Source organism: Pararge aegeria, chromosome 2, assembly GCF_905163445.1.
Source record: "Pararge aegeria chromosome 2, ilParAegt1.1, whole genome shotgun sequence".
In the NCBI taxonomy this organism is placed as follows: domain Eukaryota; kingdom Metazoa; phylum Arthropoda; class Insecta; order Lepidoptera; family Nymphalidae; genus Pararge; species Pararge aegeria.
Window position 1 is genome coordinate 17541418 of NC_053181.1, and position 18273 is coordinate 17559690.

At 35.7% G+C, this 18273-nt stretch overlaps 1 protein-coding gene across 8 annotated transcripts in view; it reads right to left on the reverse strand.

Moving 5' to 3' along the window:
- Positions 1-18060, reverse strand: part of LOC120628746 (kinesin-like protein KIF13B) — a 208163-nt gene extending 190103 nt beyond the window's left edge. For all 8 annotated transcript variants that reach the window (XM_039897376.1, XM_039897360.1, XM_039897404.1 and 5 more), the window contains exons 1-2: positions 17876-18060; positions 12609-12696 (exon numbers count right to left, since the gene is read on the reverse strand). In XM_039897376.1, the coding sequence (XP_039753310.1) occupies positions 12609-12696; positions 17876-17930 (143 nt within the window). In that variant the 5' untranslated portion in view covers positions 17931-18060. The remainder of the gene's footprint in view (positions 1-12608; positions 12697-17875) is intronic.
- Positions 18061-18273: the final 213 nt, after the last annotated feature.

The following is an 18273-nucleotide window of genomic DNA, read 5'->3' on the forward strand; positions in this document are numbered from 1 at the left end:
ATATCAGTTCATTTATTTAGATAGTCGCGCTCTCGGAGATGAAATCATTCCTTTGATATCCGGGACCGCAGCCGCAAAAGGATCCTTATACAAATAATAAAAGAAAACTTAACTATTTCTGGCTTTTTAAATAGGTACCTATTACTTTGCAATAAGAACAATATGATGGTTTTCTGGTGATGATAGCCGTTAAAAACCCAAAAACCCGCATTGGAGCAGAGTGATAAGTATATGCTCTAAAATCGTATAATAGGCTCAAGATAATGAGTTGAGTTGAATGTAAGGATAGGTACATGCAAACGGAACAAAAATTCGAGGAGAATATGGCATGCATGAGTTTTTCTTAAAATTCTCAAAAGCGTGCGGAAGTATATCACCCCGCACTTTGTCAGTGTAGTGGGCTAAAGCCACCTTTTTCATTCTGAGAGGAAACCTGTGCCCTGTAGAGGGCCGATAGAGGTTTGTCAACGATAAAACAGACGCTCTGCATTTGGACTGTAAGCCAATATGATTATTATATAAATCGACAGATATGCACTGCTAGACTGGTATTACGGTCACAGGACGATGACTGTCGTACATCGTCTTTCTGTGATATATTTGATGTCGTCTGTTACTGAGTTAATGGTCTAACAATGCCGAAGTTTTCGGTGCCGAATCGCCATCTCAGCACCTTGGAACCCCAATGTACGTGCGTACAAGGATTATAATGTGTCATTATGTTCCTTGCGCTTGGAAGCAGGGGTGTTAAGCATAAGCTTTATTGTGAGGTTCCGCGCATTGGTCTACGAAGAAGCCCACAAGAAACTTAGCCAGTTACCTGGATTCCAATATTTTTTTTGTCATTACCAACTTTAGCAAAGTGTATCTCAAAACTAAAATATATAAACGGGGATCGAACCCGGAACTTCCGGCTTAATACCACAGCGCTCACCGCTGCGTCAGTTTAACATGAGTAAGTGATTTAAAAGGAATTATGTATCACATAAATAAAAGCATTTATCGTGGGAAATAATACTTGTTAACGCAGCTTATCGAGAAATCGATACAGATAAAGAGTAAAATCAATGCATCACTGCAAACGTCGCTTGTTTAACAATATCAGCGTAACAAAGCGATAAACTGAAGGTCCTCGCGAGTCCATATTTTATATTTCTTTTATTAGTATATTCCTAACTCGCTTAAAAATAAAGACGTTACTAATTTAACCAGTTTTTATATTATGTTAACACTCAGCAGAAAATATAGGGTGCGTAGCTTACGTTACTTACGCACCCTAAATTTTCATCACTTTAATACATTTTCCCGAAGCAAACAATTAAATATTAACATAGAATAATAATCTATTCAGCTTTACATTCAAATAACTTTATATGCAAATTTATTAGCCCAGTGGGTAGGACTTCGACTTCACTTTCGGGGGCCGTGTTCGAATCCTAGCCCGCACCTCTTTTCTACGTAATGTGCGTATTGAGCAATTATAATATCACTAGCTTTAACGGTGAAGGAAAACATCGTAAGGAAACCTGCATGCCTCAGAGTTCTCCAGAATGTTCTAAAAGGTATGTTGAGTCGACTAATCCGCACTAGACAAGCGGCCTTAAATCCTTCTCATTGTGGGAGGAGACCCGTGCCCTTCAGTAGGCCGGTAATGAGTCGATATGATGATGATTCAAATAGCTTAACTTGGGTGCAGTGCTAAATGAAGTGACTTCATAATATTAGGATATGTTCGTGTTCTAGTACCTAACGACATTATTGCTTTTTTTTAATATTATGAATAGTGCTCGGCTACAATCCCAACTGACGGTATTTAAAAATGCAGTCTAAGTAGCGATCACACTTGCTTATGAGATCATCAAGCCTACGTCACAGCTTACTACCGCCCCCTTTTTTTCACCGGATATCTACCACTACCTACCGGTAAAACTGAAAAGCGAGGTAGGGTACCCTTTCTGAGTTGATGCCTTCTAGAGACCCATTAGGGTGTATTATCGATCGCACTATCCTAGTGCTAAATTGCCTTGAGTAAAAGGGGATCGATAACTGAAGGTATTACCTACCTGTCTGCGCCAACATGTCTGGAGTTTCAAGTCAGTACTGACTTATTTATATCTAGTCTCTAGGGCTACCACGAATTTCGAAAACAGATCACAAGGAGCCAGACCGAAAATTGTAAAGGCATTGGGTTTTGTCTCTTAAGAAATTCTCAGTACACTCCCCTCCCTAGCAGTGGCATGCATAATCTCCAGTAAGAGTTATAAATACTTAAGGGTAGGCTTTTTTTAACTCTGACAATCTCTAAACTTAAGTTTTTTATAGCTCGTACTGGAGATTTTCTTCATTTTATATCATCTGCATACCCTGTGCATACCCTCTATGCACGCCACTGTCCCCTAGTAAGGAAATTGGCTTTGTTTACCCGTGCCCCGGAGAGCACATTACGCCGTTAACATGTACCTAATAATAATGTTTAATAAAGCCCGCCATTCTGCATTGGAGCAGTGCGGTGGGTTATAAATCTATATCCCACTTTCCTATGCGAGAAAACTCATGTGCAGAGTAACTAGGCTAACTAAACTGGGTGGTACACACAAGATAAATACGGCCTGAAAGCTTAAAGCGGTATACATACACATGCAATTCGGTACTGTGACACATTCCGTAGCCTATAGGTACACTTTATAAAGCTACCTTGACGCCACAAGGGATGGCAACAAAAGCCTGGCACCGACAAAGGCCCTACCTAAATCCAGGCCATGCAACTCGACCCACTTCAGGTGTGCCTATATGGGACCGTATACAAAACAATTCATAAACGTAACACGGTTACATGGGTTTTTTGTTTGTATTAACAAACAAACCTTCCACGGAAAGAACTGCTATGGCAACAAAATCCTAAAAACTAAAATTTTCATAATTTACTAATGTACATTTAAACTTGTAGTCTACTGTATTTTGAAAGCTCATATCAGTGTTTTTTTATTTCTTTTTATAATATAATTATCAGGTCTTAGCGAAAACGACTGAACTTCATATTCAGTCAGCGCTCATTTTATCTACATCTAAATCCTGCCCAATGCTCAAAAACATAGATATATTAGATAGTCCACCAATCCGCACTGGGCCAGCGTAGTGGACTACGGCCTCAACCCCTTCTCATTGTGGGAGGAGACCATGGCGCTGTAGTGGGTCAGTAATGGGTTGATATTGTGATGATGATTATGTGCTAAATATAACATTTTGTTACAAAGCAACGACTTATCAACTCACCGAAACGACAATAAAGAATGAAGTAAGCGTATATTTACAGACAGACATGTGTGTAAACATACCAGCATGTGTGACCAAGACTAACATACAACTGGTGATGCAACTCCATCTGGCAATACATAATATAAATTGCTAAATCGATATCGTTGTCAAGGCCAAAACGCATCCATTTAATGAAAGACACAATTTTGGACTGTCAAATAAAGAAGAATATAAAAATATGTGTTAAGGCAAAGGTGCTGCTCACGGCACATTTGCCGTATCACTCAAGTATGAACGCATGCAAACCGTCCACTTAAGGCATATTTGTCAAAGAGGTCATGTTGGAAAAATATGCATAAACTCTGAACGCATCCTAAGTGTCTGCTATAGGCGTGTTTGGCAAATGTGTCGTTTAGAAAAAATAAGTATGAACTATGCGAACTGTCTGCAATAGGCATATTTGGGACAGAAGTCATGTTGAAAAAAATATTATGAAAAAGGAACGTTTTTTTATTGTGTCTTCTTTAGTCATACTTATTATATATGTCGATGTGTATCATATTTTATATACAGGGGTAATGATGATAGAATGTTGAGAGCTAAGAACGCATTCGAAGTGTCTGCTTTAGGAATACTTGACACGGATGTCATGTTGAAAAAATATTACGAACTATGAACGCATTCAAAGTGTCTGCTTTAGGCATATTTATCGCAGTAGTCACGTTCAAAAATATTAAGAACTAAGAAAGCAAATTTAAAGTGTCTTCTTTAGCATACTTGACACAGGTCATGTTGAAAAAAATATCTCATGGAATGTTATTTTTATGGCCATAAATAACGACTATACGTGTAGGGCCTTTAATGATGACGTAGTTTATGAATTATTGGCTATGAGAATGCGAAGGGTTGGCTGAAAACTAATTGTTTTGTCCCCATACTTAATACTAAAATCACACTCCTTAACTTTCGAAGCTACTTAAGGAGGGGTTTAAACAGGCTACAGATGTAAGACGATAAAAAAGTCGCTGTGTCTTAAATTAGTGCAATATAGACCAGCTATACCAATATAGTTTATTTATTATTTGTTTGAACCTACTAATATTTGGAACTACCAAATAAAGTCAAATTGTGAATGAAAGGTTATTTCAAGGATATTAAAAAGGCTATTTTAACATTCCGCTAAGACCCTCAAAGGCAAATTAAAAAAAAAAAAAAAAAACAGAAAGCGTAGAATACTTATATAAGTATGAGCGAAGGCGGGAAATCTGAAGGGGTGGCTTGGGGTTGGTATATTGTTATTATCAATCTCTGATAATGTAGGAGAGATATAACCTCTGATTTTATCTCTGTAAATAACGGCGAACCGCTAGTCCGGAAAAAAAATAAACTACAACCGCGGCGCAATACTAACAACATATTTTCATAGTCACCGACCCACCACTTGTCGTCAGCAATCAACTCGATCGATATGAATAAAAAAATATTTACGATGTTAATCACTCTTACATTTAGGTCAATCAATAAAACCAAAGACGAAAATGCGGCATGTTCAATTGTAATTGCCTTTATGATGCTCTATTGTCTGTTCTTAGTCTCAGTACAAAACGGGATCGGTAGGTTATAATCATTCCCCCTTAAGTCAGAAGTTGAACATCTGTGTGATAAAATAACGAGTACTGTCCGGTCCAAAAGGGATCAGATTAAACCATTAATAATATTTGTTGTTTAATGTACATAATTTTAATTGGTTGAAAATCAAAATAAATTCATCTCATTTAGGATAAGTTCTAAATTTGGTGGAATTAAAATGTGTCTTACGGTTTCAAACGCAGAAGTTGAACATAATTAATGCCTATGTAATCAACTCCAATAACTTTAGCTTTAGTATTGTTAGCCTGGAATAAAACCACTATAACTTTAAAGTAAAATAGACCAACAATCCCTAGTCTCAAAGTCGCATATTCCCTATTACTGATCTTCATTTAACAAATATCCTGCCAGGAGCGCTGGCTATAACAGAGTAGAATATTTTAAGCGTTTAAACTAAGTGATTTAGGCCTATTTTACACTGACACAGATAACAACTCTAAAACACAAACTTAAGGTAAGTACAGAACGGAATTGGAGCGAATTCGCTACAACTCGATAAACATCAGAAGTCGGAGCAAATAAGGCAGAAAAAAAATCAGGCTAATCCCATTGCCCTTTCACTTCGTTTAATCTTTAACTTCCCGTTTTGAAATGAAAAGTAAAATGTGAATAGCTTGTGTTTTTTTAAACGCTTGTATCTTTAAGAACTTTTATGAGAATAATGAACATTATGAAAAAGAGTACTTTTAAAACGATCAGCGTTGGATTAAAATACTTTGCTAACTGTTGGAAACTTTATGAAGTCTTCATTTAAGTAGGTGTTTCTTGGCAGCAAAGAGATAAAACCAATGCCAAAGAAGCAAATTGTATTGTAACATTTATATGGACAGGACTTTAGACAGTTTTAAATATAGGATTTTTCTCATTTGGACATGCCAATACCATCGAGAATCTAGGATGCAACATGAAATGTAAAAGGAAACTCATTAAAAGCGCGTAGACATAAAAGAAAATGATACTCTCGCATTTCGTACAACAGAGATCTAAAGATACTGTAGAACCAGTGAAAAGAGAAACACACAGTTAACGAACTCAAAAGACCTTTACAGTAAGCCGCAGGAAATTCTACATTCGAAGTAAACTTTGTAAAATAATGTTTTCAAATAAGACGAAGTTCTGGAGTATGTACGGAGAACATGTTTGAGGCCCCGCGCAAACTACTCTTAAGAAAGTTATTTATTAGGTTTGACATCGCTAAATACTCAGTAAAGCGCTGCGCAAACGTAGAGACTTTTTTTGTTATTGACACGGTAAACTAATCACAGGAAACTTCAGTTTTCTGTCTGGGTCCCAGACAGAATAGTCTGCTATTATAATATGTGAATCTCAGTGGTTTAACAATTACAAGTTTTGAAGAAAAAAAAAACATTTTCAGTAACTAAGATTTTCGTTGGTAGCCGCAATATAACAATTCTTTTTGACTTGGCTATGTTTTACACAATTCATTTTATAAGAAAAAGTTGCCCTGCTTATAAATCTGCTACTAAATCACTATTTCACGTTGAAAGCCGTGTCCTGAGTGCGTATGAAAAGGTATAAATTTTGCTTGTGTCTTCAATTAATTTATTAACTACACCTAATTTTCAATCCGCGGGTAGTAAAGCGAAAGTAAGTGGACTCAACAGCGAAAGTAACAGTTTTTACGTCTACACAGTTTTTAACACGAGATAAAGTGTCTCTGTATGCGCATCACCTAAAGTAAATCACGAGCGTCGCCCCCGCAACTATTCCACTCTGTCTGTAGAGTTATATCACATTTAGATCAAAAACATAAATGTAACTGGACCAGTGGAAAAGGTTCTATTGGGTGGAAATAAATGTGGGAATACTGAAGCTTGATTTGAATTTTATGGCTCAAATTGAATAATCCGGTCCGAACGTGCTGTGGCAGGCAATTTATTTTTCGAAATTCAAAATTGTCAGATATTAACTAAGTTTTATATTGTAGTTTTTTTTTTTCAAGTTGTTTTTGTCATCACTCCTCGTGTTGAGTAATGACGCAAACTGAGACACGGTAGTTAGCTAGCCTATTAAGGGTATGTCAGTTACCCTTGACCTCAATCTCACCAGGTGGTAAGTAATGATACAATCTAAGACGGCAGCTGGCTAACCTATTAGGCGCATGATAGTTATATTAGATGGATAATCATGATAGTACGTTTCATAATATTAAATAATAACCGGCCCACTACATGGCATGGGTCTCCTTCCTCAATGAGATGTTTAGGCTAGGATGTTAGGTCCATCACGCTGACCATGTGCCATGGTGGACTTCACACGCCTTTGAGAACATTATAAAAAAACTTGCACTTATACTTAAAACTTACATAACTTAGACGATCATCCCCGAAAGTCTATTATCATGTTTACGCGGTAAAAAACACACCCTACACCAAAAACCAAATTCCAATACTACTTAAAAACTTTTTAACCAAGCTCCAACAAATAGGCAGACTTCGGCAAACATAAAACCGCAGACCGCAGTACAATTTAAACAAAATTTAAAACCCGAGGAAAAATTTGTGAGTATTTTTCGCCAAGAAAATGTTTCCGTTCACGTGTAACCCACGTCAAAGAAAATAAATTATTGCGATACCGTAGTACGCTGGGAGGCGGTATTTCCAGGACGCGCACCCTTAACGCCTTCACAAAAATGTTTCAAGTTGTTTTGTGTAAAAAAAAATGGTTATTTTTAGAATTGTAAGACTCAATCAGATTGTTCTTTTTATCCGTGGGAGGACTAGAATCAGTAATGAGTTAATTAATTTATTTTTATTTAATTTTATTGATTTGAATCAATCAATAAAAGCTATAAAAAAACGCGTCTAACCAAAAGATTTTGTGTAGAATACCAACATAGAATTCACCTCATAACTTTTTTATAATACAAAAAAAAATACGTAAACCTAAGAAGCGGATGCCGTCAAACCAAAAGTCCGAACTGAAGAATAGGTCCTTGCTCCAAGCTGGATAAGAGCTAAAGTATCTCTTCCAGTTTGCCTTAAGCTGATCTAGACTCCAGAGTCAGCTGCACTTCTAAATAAAATAAAGCCTTCTTATCAACAGGAATCAATTATAAAATAATAGCTGTGATAAAATTTTACCTTCTGGTTTTGGAAAATTTGTTAGTTATTAGGTTTGCGTTGAAGTCTCAATTCTGTTCTAAATCGTTTTGCGCATTTTATAAAAGATTCTGTCTGTTAACTGACGTAAATGCCTCAGGACCAAATTGAGGTTGTTATAGAACTAAATTTTATAATGAAACAAGTTTTGTAGAAATAGAAACGAACAGAAGATCATTGAGAACCATAAATATAAGACCTCTTAAATAATTATAGAGCCTTTGCTTCCATTTTATTTGCACGAATTTCACGCTTACAAATGCTACCTAATTTAAAATAATCCCGACCATTCCACAAATAAGGAGATTCCAATTTATCGGATTATCGTCTTAAGATTGTAAAATACGGTTGTCGGGGGAAAATATAAAATATCAAAGAGCCCAGCATTATAAGTAAGATTCTCTGTTTAAATCAACTTTGCTAGATCAATGGTCCAATAACTAAAAGACGCTTTAATACAAAAGGCGATAGACGTACTGTTTTGAGAATTTATTGCTATCGTGTAAAATATTTGATTAGTGAGAAGTTAAATTACAATTAATTACAGAATGGTTGAAGATTTTTAATAGTTGCAAGATTGATAAAACAAAGGTGTGTGAACAAAAATCTGATTTTGAGCCGAAGGCTCTTGCCAAAAGCAGGCGGTGGGTACTTCAAAGACTCGGCAAGTACTGCTACACCCAGTGTATATTAGTGTGTCCCGATGCAAAAGAATCATGCTTAGCTGATTTTCTGTTGTTTCAAATAATGTAAATATAAAGGTTTAAATGATAGACCTATTTATTAATTTTCCTTTATTTCAAAATAACCGGTGGATGTACTGCAAACTATTTTGCATTAAGTATATCCAGATACATAAAATGACTCGCAAACTTATCAAGGTTATTAAAAATGTGGTTAAGTTTTTTTCAATAAACATTATTGTTATTTTGTGATTATTTTTAACGACGGGAAAGAACGTGTACTGGTGGTAATAGTGCTCTGACAAATCGACAAGGATAAGAGTATAACGTGAGCAAAAAAATGCAATTTTGTTAACGTGCTGAGGTTTCGGTATATTTATTGGGCGACATGATATAGACGAAATTTTTGTTACCGAACATTCCAGTCAGTATTAAAAACTTTTAAGTGTATCGTGGACATATCTAATAATAACACATTAATCACCATTAGAGATCCAGCATCACGAGAATCTACATACGTTATGAAAGTAAAACATATTTACACCTTCTATGATGGAAGATATGAGTAGGCCCTGCGCAGTATCCAGCGGCCCTCAAATGTTAATATATTAATCACCACTCGAGATCCAGCTTCACGAGAATCTACATGCGTCTACAAAGTTAGACCTATTTACACCTTGTATTACGGATGATACAAGTAGTACCTGATTAGTATCCGACGACGGTCCTCTAGTGTTACTAAGAGTAAATACTTCACCTCGACAGTCAAATCATAGCCGCGCGGCTGCACGCGTCTCTTACGCAAGTCAGTAGTGCGGCGCGAGCGGCGAGGTAACGCGGTAATTAGAGCATTACGAATATCTGCATCATTTTAAATTAAATACTTACTTACTTTATTTTGTGTAATTTTATTACTTGGCAAATAAACATCTGTATTACGATGGCATCATTATCTTTAGATAAAACCGTACCTTCAGCTCCAATAGACTCAGAATATATGTCGTATGTATTACGAAAATTAAGCTTAATTTGCTACACTCCGCGAAAAGCAGGAGAATCTTTTTGGTGGCAATGTACCCTCTACGCATGTTTCGCTACGACACCAGAGCATCTTCGGGAGAACTTGTTGACTTTACAACGAATAATTGTTAAGCAGTTCTTAATAATTATTACTTTATTATTCAATAGTGCTAAGTATAGCACATTAAGCTTAATTTATATATACATACGGTACGATGTCGCCTGTGTGTGTCGAATGTGACACACACCCTAACAGGTTAGCCCGCTACCATTTTAGACTGCATCACTTACCATCAGGTGAGATTGCAGTTAAGGGCTAACTTATAGTGGAATTTAAAAAAAACCTTTGTAATGCAAAATTCGCAATAGAATAGGGCTCTAGTAGTATTTTAACAAAATGTTAACAAATGTTAGATACAGACAGATTGCAAATAAAATTAACTCGAAACTGCCAACTCATGTTAATGCAACACAGTTAAGATAATTACAGTAGGTACTGTTAAAATTACTATAAATGTGGGTCAACGTTTTAATTAATTTCACGTGTAACAACTGCCTACGCTGCGAGGATGAAACAAAAAAATATACAGTTTTATTTATCAAATATAGATTCAATTAAATTAATGTTTTTTTTAAGGGAGTATAACTATGGTAGGCAAAGTGCTTGGTCAAAGACTACGCGGCCGGTCACATTGTCGGTGGTCTTAAAAAGTAAAGTTTCTTTCAAATTTCCTTAAAATGGAAGGTACCCGATTCGATGCCGCAGCAGGAGCAACTTTATTTAATACTTATAATTAAAAGTTTCTATGATCTGGTGTGGTAAGCGGCTTCGCCAATCGATTAAGCGTTCCGGTGCGATGTCGAAAATGATTAGAAATTGGGTATTATCGCAGTTATACTGCTAGCATGCATAATTAAGAACTCACAGAAACCGTGTACACGACTAATAACAAGCATTTCAAACCACTCCACTTTAGTAGTGTTTGTCGAACAGGCGGTTAGTCACTTCATACCTACCATTTACCTGTTGACCGTAATTATTTTATCTCCCATGTTCTAAACGTTTAACATAAAATGGGAATATGGGAAACAGTTTGTGAGCTAGCAACATTCCGCGTGTGAAGCGAGAAGTGTGCGGGGAGTTTTCACTGATTTTGGACACAATGTACTGCATGCAATAATGTCTGAATTTGGGTTCTGAATGTTCTTAATTCTGTTGCCATCTTATTACCATGTAAAATTGTAGTCAAACTATAACTTGTTAACATTTAACTTGTAGAAGAATAAAAAAAACCCCGGTAAAAACGGAATTGTATTAAAGGCTTTATCCAACAACGCCACAATATCCCTAGAATCCGGACACGGTTCAGTAATGAAGAATGCGACAACGTCTTAAGAACTTACTCGTAGTTTATGTAAGCGAACCATTTGTATAAAGAAAATTTTCTTTTCATTAATAAAATTCATGTTTGAACAAAACTTACCTCCGTACCCTTCACAAAAATTAGCCTAATTAAAACGGGCGCAGGTATCCGACCCCAAAAGAGAGATGGAGATCTTAATGGAGCTTAGAACAAAATATCATATCTGGACTAGCTTATGCCCACAGCTTCGCTCACGTTAAGTTCGATAGACCACATACTTTCATATCCCTGTTTCAACCCCCATTTTCAATTATACTTCTTTAGCAAAAGGCTCCGTTAAAAAAATCTAGGAATTTATGCGGTATTAGACCAAATGCTTAGTGTATAGTTATAATTTGAATACGATCCTACTGTGTGTACTCACGAACATTCAAACTTCTATGAATTTGTACTGATACTCACTACCAAATGAGATTCCTTATGAAAGGTTCTATATAAAAATACCTTCCAGCCAACAACAACGAAAATTATCCTCTTAGCGTTTAATTAAATTCCATCTAGACGGTTAATAGCCTTGTCGTGATGGAATATACCTCTTCCTATTCTTTATTGCATATTTTATCTGGGGCAAGGGCCAGGCGAGGTCAGCCCTAATCGATCACAGGATCAGAAATCGTGGATAACTTCCTCTAATACGAACTTGCTCTACATTTCATAATCTTTAAATACTGATTAGTATCATAGTTACTTACGCTAAGATCTTTTTATGAAGCGACCTTGAAGACATAGACACAGAAAATGTTGACGTGAAACTCGGATGAGCATAACCTCTGATTTAGAATTATTTATAAACGCATAACGTCGGTTGACGGTCGATTGGCGCAGTGGGCAGCGACCCTGCTTTCTGAGTGCCGTGGGTTCGATTCCCACAACTGGTAAATGTTAGTGTGATGAAAGTGAATGTTTTTCATTGTCTGGTGTTTATATGTAGGTATATTATAAGTATTTATGTATATTATTCAATAGAAAAATATTCATCAGTCATCTTATTACCCATAACACAAGCTACGCTTACTTTGGGGCTAGATGGCGATGTGTGTATTAGTCGTAGTATATTTATTTAATTAACGTCGAGATAATACTTACTGAAAAAACTAAGACTATATATATAATCTATAGAATTTGATTAGCAATTACTTTCATCATCGAAGCCTATAACAGTCCACTGCTGGACTAAAGGCCTCTCCAAACGGGAGGGTTTGCCCAATAATCACCACGCTGGGCAGACGGGTTGGTGATCGCAGTAGATGGTAGTAGTAGCACGGAGGACGCTGCTGCCCTTTCCTCGTCATATTCCCTCAGTCGCCTTGTACGACACCCGCGAGAAGAGAGGTAGTGTAAACAGTATTCTTATCACGTCACCACACGGCATATTTTAGCTAATACATCACGTTATTTGCTCTAGCTAATAAAAGTTATTGCAACCAAACATGAAAAAAAATCATTTTTCTTACCTTTCTTTGTCGTGGGTCGACTGCGGATACTGTAGGACGGTCTGCTGCCCTTCCATTTCCACCACACATTGTGTCCCTAGTTCGAGCTCTGAAACAAAATTAAAAAACAAATAAAAATGTCATCTAAGATCAGCTATTAGAGCCTAGAAAATATAACTCTACTGCGCGTTTGCGTGATACTAAACCTCTTATAAACCGGACTGGTTTTGATACGATATTTTAACCACTCTGGTCTCAATGCGGATTGGTTTACTTCACACGCCTTTGAAATCATAATGGATAAATAAATAAATAAATAATAAATATACTACGACATGATACGACGGATATCTCTTAGAGATGCAGGCTTCCTCACAGTTACAGAAAGTGATATTCAAAAAGCAAATAAATCTGAAAAATTAAGAGTTGCATGCCAAAGATTCCACTCGGTTCCCACGAAAGGAAGGCCAGTCGTAACCACTGGGCTATCAAAACTTTTAGTACGATGTTCAATATCTGGCCAAATATAATTAGGAGCCAAATTATAATTACCACTTTGTTATATTTTACCGCATCATTGTCTAGTGTTTGTCAAGTGTTTTGTCTGTTAAATAATTTTCAGTACCAGCGCCGAGTTGTGAAATTAGTCGACCCCCGTGCCTCGCAGATCACGTTAAGCCATCATTACTTGTTTATTATGACTAACAAATGATAAAAGTTAAAGCCCACCATCCCACATTGGAGCAGCATTGTGGGTAGACGCTCTACCTAACCATCTCTTCTTTAAGAGAGAAGGCCTGTGCCTAGCAGTGGAACGTTAATAAGGCGCAGATAATGATAAATTAATATAAAAACAGCTTCATGGGAAGTCTTCATGGAAGAAGAAGTGCATATACACCCAACAACCCAAGAATATCATCAGTCTAAATAAAAGCTGTATTTGGCAGTTTGACAGTTCAAAGATAGGAGTGCTCCGATCGTCACCAAACTTTACAGGATTACTCGCTGGGTCAATCCGGAGATTCCCTGAGAGTTTCATTGAAATCGGTCCAGCCATTTCGGAGCCTATACGGAACATACCCACACTTTCTCTTTTATATATATATAGATAGATTCTCGCTCCCATTCAAAACAGAACTTGATCCAAGCGCTTTAACATTTTCACAGTAGGTAAACTCAGATTAAGCTACATTTTGACTAAGCAGGTGGGTGTACATAATTACAAACTGCAGAACAGTATTTGGTTGAACTAAATTACAAGTCAGGAGTAAGTATAAAAAAACTGCTCGAAAACCTGTTCGCGTCTTATGCTGCGATATGTAGGTAGTTATTTGTGTCATAAGTTATTTATATGTTTAGCACGATCTCTGCAAAATTTGTGGACGTCGTACAAAATTATGTAAGCATGCAATCATAACTATTGTTGTTACTTATTTCAAGATAATTTGCCCACCATATTTGATATTCGTAAATCGTACTATGCGTGTACTTTGCACATAAAGAATATCTAAGGATATTACCGGTACATTCCTTGCTACTATATAAAAAAAAAACATTTTACTTGGCACCGACTGAAAATGTAGAAAATTATTTTTTTTTTTTGATTTTTAGTTGTATTAACTAAGACTGATCTTTTTTGTCAAAAAAATATTTAAACTTGCATATACGACGTACATTTCAGAAACTAGGTAAACTTACTCTTGCGTTTGCCTTTTTCTTTTATAACTATAACAAGGCATCGTATTTAAGCAAATTGGATCATGACGCATAAAGCGAGCAAACATTCCGCAATAGTCGGGCAGAAATTCCTCCAACCCCCATCTGTCATTCATCAGCCATCCCTTTTGGGAAATGTCTTAATTTTGGGCTTGGTTTGGCGCGCTATTAAGACACGACTCGAGGACGCCTTTCTACCCTCGTATTTCAACATAACCGAAGCTAAGTTGACAGTGGTCCGCTTAATTTTAACTACAGACTAAGACCTTAGACAACGCGCAATATCTATAATAAAACTAGGTAATAAATAGCTATGAAAGATAGATATTTGTAAAGATTGCGTTACTAGACCACGATACAATTTTATGGGTGTTTACGTTACGTTAATAGTATTAAATATGCAAGCGTGTTTTTTCTTTTCAGTTTGTCCTTCCTTCACGCCATAACAAAGCAACGAATCAACTTGATATTTGGCATAGGTAGAGTTAGTTGTAAGGACGTAGAGTAAAATAGGCCACTTTTATTCCAGAAAAACTAACTGTTCCCACAGGATTTGAAAAACAAAACCGTAATAAACGCGCACAAAGAACACCGGCAACAGCTAGCAAATAATAATCAATAATACAAGTAAGTAGGTCGTTATTAAATAATTCTCGCCCGTTCACAAAGCCAAAATACGGCTCGTCTAAGCGTGTACTGTTTTGTAGATCATTATTCCTGATAAGAATTTATCAATAACACCACGTGATAACTGAAGATGCGCAGTGATTTCCGTGAATTAGCGGTGAGGTATAAACCATTGTCATCATCATCATCATCAACCGATTACACAAGGTACTCAGAATCATCAACAGTACACTACAGGGTAGTGTGCCGGTAATCCGTTGATGAATCTGCTCCACGCTGGCTAATTGCGTATTGGTATACTTCACACGCCTTTGAGAACATTACGGAGAACTCTCGGGCATGCAGGTTTCCTCGCGATGTTTTCCTTCACCATTTAAAGCAATTGATATTTAAATTGCTTCAATTAAAATACACATCACTCCGAAAAGTCAGTAGTACTTGCCGGGGCTCGAACTCGGTCTCCACGAAACGAAAGCCCAAGCCTTACCCACTAGGCTATCACCGCTATTGGATTTTTAACAACCATAAATTAGAAATAAATACAAAAATATAATATCTAGGTAATTTCAAGCGACACGTTATCAATCAAAGCTGACAAGGAATGCCATGATAATGAAAAGATTACAAACATTACTGTGTTACTTGTTCAATGAAATGAATTTGCGCGAAGAGGTGAGTCAAAGCGAGGTCGGCCGCGATTGGCGCTTCTTTCAAATCCGGTTTCACTATAAAGCATAAACTATTGTACAGGCTTAGGCAAATGGATAACGGATTTTCGACTCACGTCGTTCACCTTCAGTTTTAAACTCAGCTTAGCTGCATAATTAATAGCTGAAATTCGTTGAAGTCTGGTAAAAGACTGCATAGGTAAACTCAACATACAGAGGTATAGTATAGGCATGGTTTTGAAGGAAGACAAATAAGTGGAGAGTGGCCAATGTGGTGATCAACTGAATACAAAAAAAGACAGGGTTGAAGTTTCTGGCGAAAGCATAAAGGCACCTGATTGTTAATTTGAGTTGTTACTTAGTTTAAGTATGGAGCATGTGAACTGTCTCTCTAGTTGGGAGTTTTCTCTTTACGTTCCTAATTAAGCTATTACAAAAATAGATCCGTCAACATCCTAAACTATTATAGAAGTATATGTTGTAAGATTTTTAGGTATGTTGGGGAGACATAGGACACACTATAAATTATAATAATTATATTATGATACCTTATCCAGAAATGGGTTAGGGGCACATAAAAAAGGCATAGGACTGATTAAATAATATACATAATACACATATTATTAAGTTACATGAAACATATCAGTGGTCATGGGTTTTCTTGAGAAGAAGTCTTCATATTGTCAGTAGTTTGTAAGACTAAATTAATATGAAGTAACATAAATGGTTACATATAGAGAATTTATAAAAGAAAAAAGGTGTAGGTACAAACCAAAAACTTTAATAAGATAAAAGTTATTATTAATTAATTTTAAAACTTTGGTCAATAAAGTATCTGAATGAGAACTCCAATATCAAATCTATAAAAATCATTTGAGACAAGTTTGTTTTGCTAATATTGAAAGAAAATATAGGCCAATGACAATCTTTGTTTTGTAATTTATAACAAACTAAGCAATTGCTTAACATTTAACTACATTGCATTCATGATTAATTCTGAAGCAGTCTAATCAAAGCATGCTTTATAAATAATTTCATTACTGAAATGGGTATGTACAATGTACATGGTAAATTTTGTGTGTGTGATAACTTGGTACCAAACAGAATAAAATTGCTATTAATTTCACAATTCTCTATACAAAAGGTGTAGTAGCATACAGCCTCTTCTAATATAACTAAAAATATAAAACATAGGAACAAAGCAAACAACCGGGGGGGGCTACTTATGTTAGTTATTGAAAAAAAGTATTTTAACAATCACCAGAGCATCTTTTCCAGTGTTGCTTGAGATTTGCTTGGCATTTAAGAACAGATAGAGCTTAATATACATTTTCATTTGTATGAAAATTTCAAGAATTGCCAAAAATGTGATGTTTTAAAGAAATTCATAGATTTTCCTTAAATTCTCAAAAATCTCTATATTTTATACAGTAAAAAGCCAGGTAGTTTTTCCTTGGAACAGTTAGCTATCACTCTCTCTCTCTCTCTCAAATAGAGGGGCCTCCCCTCTATCTATGCCCAGTGGAATAACCTAGGTAAACTAATTTGTGATGACAAATAAAATGTAATAACTTAAAATACCCCTAAACTACTTCTCATGCTCTGAACAAAAAAAGGGCATTTTTGGTCTTTTTTCATTGTCTCCTTTATAATATTTAAAAAAAAATTGTATTATGATATAGTAACAAAACAATTATTGTTAATCACAGTATTTTGTAGGTTTGCATTGTTTTTAATTACTTTGATTGGTTTGATAATGTGAGAATAATTTTAACACTAAATATTTTTAGGTCATAGACTTTTATATAGATATAATAAATCTTCATACTAATAGTAATAGTATAATGATATTTTTTTATCTTTTGCCCACAATTGTCTTGAAAATGTAGTCATTAATATCTCAACATACTTTTTTCCTTGTATGATATCACTTTATTCGTTCTAAAGGTCTTAGGATTTCTTTATCTCTTAAAATTTGATTAACTTGATAACTATTGATACTTAAATTACCTACTGTACTGAAAATTTATCTGATTAGTTATTGGAAGCCTTAAAGCATAAAAACATTGTTCTAGACACAATTTCAATGTTTATTTAACGTTACTATCTCTAATCGAGTGATATGACGAAAATACAACAATTTCAGTAATATCCCAGTGTTGTTCTATGGAAAGTACAAGTTTTATCTGCAACGCGTTCGGCACGCAGATAAAACCAAGCATACGTAGTCACCTGCAACTGTGAATTTCTTTATTTATTACGACAAAACCAGCTTACCTCGCCTGTTAAAGGGACGAACCCGCACAGCTACTTTTATTTTATCCGAGGCCATTTTCACACTTAAATTTCACAATTATATTTATAACACAACACTTTCCACAACAATGTAAAATAAATTATTGCACATATTCACCCATATTCTAAAACAACAAAATTCATTATTTCACGTTATAGTCACAACGTTCCTAAAATGACACTGCCCGCCATGTTGTTTTTTACGCTACTATAGGGTTTGACTCTTTTGCAAAACACCGGTTTTAGATTGAAAATCGGTAGATGAATTTATAACGTTACGTTAAGAGTAGTAATAGTGACACTGCATAGTGCACGTCCTTAAAAAGTACATAAATATAACAGATTTGTTTTAAATTGAAGCTTCGGGTTTTAAACATCTA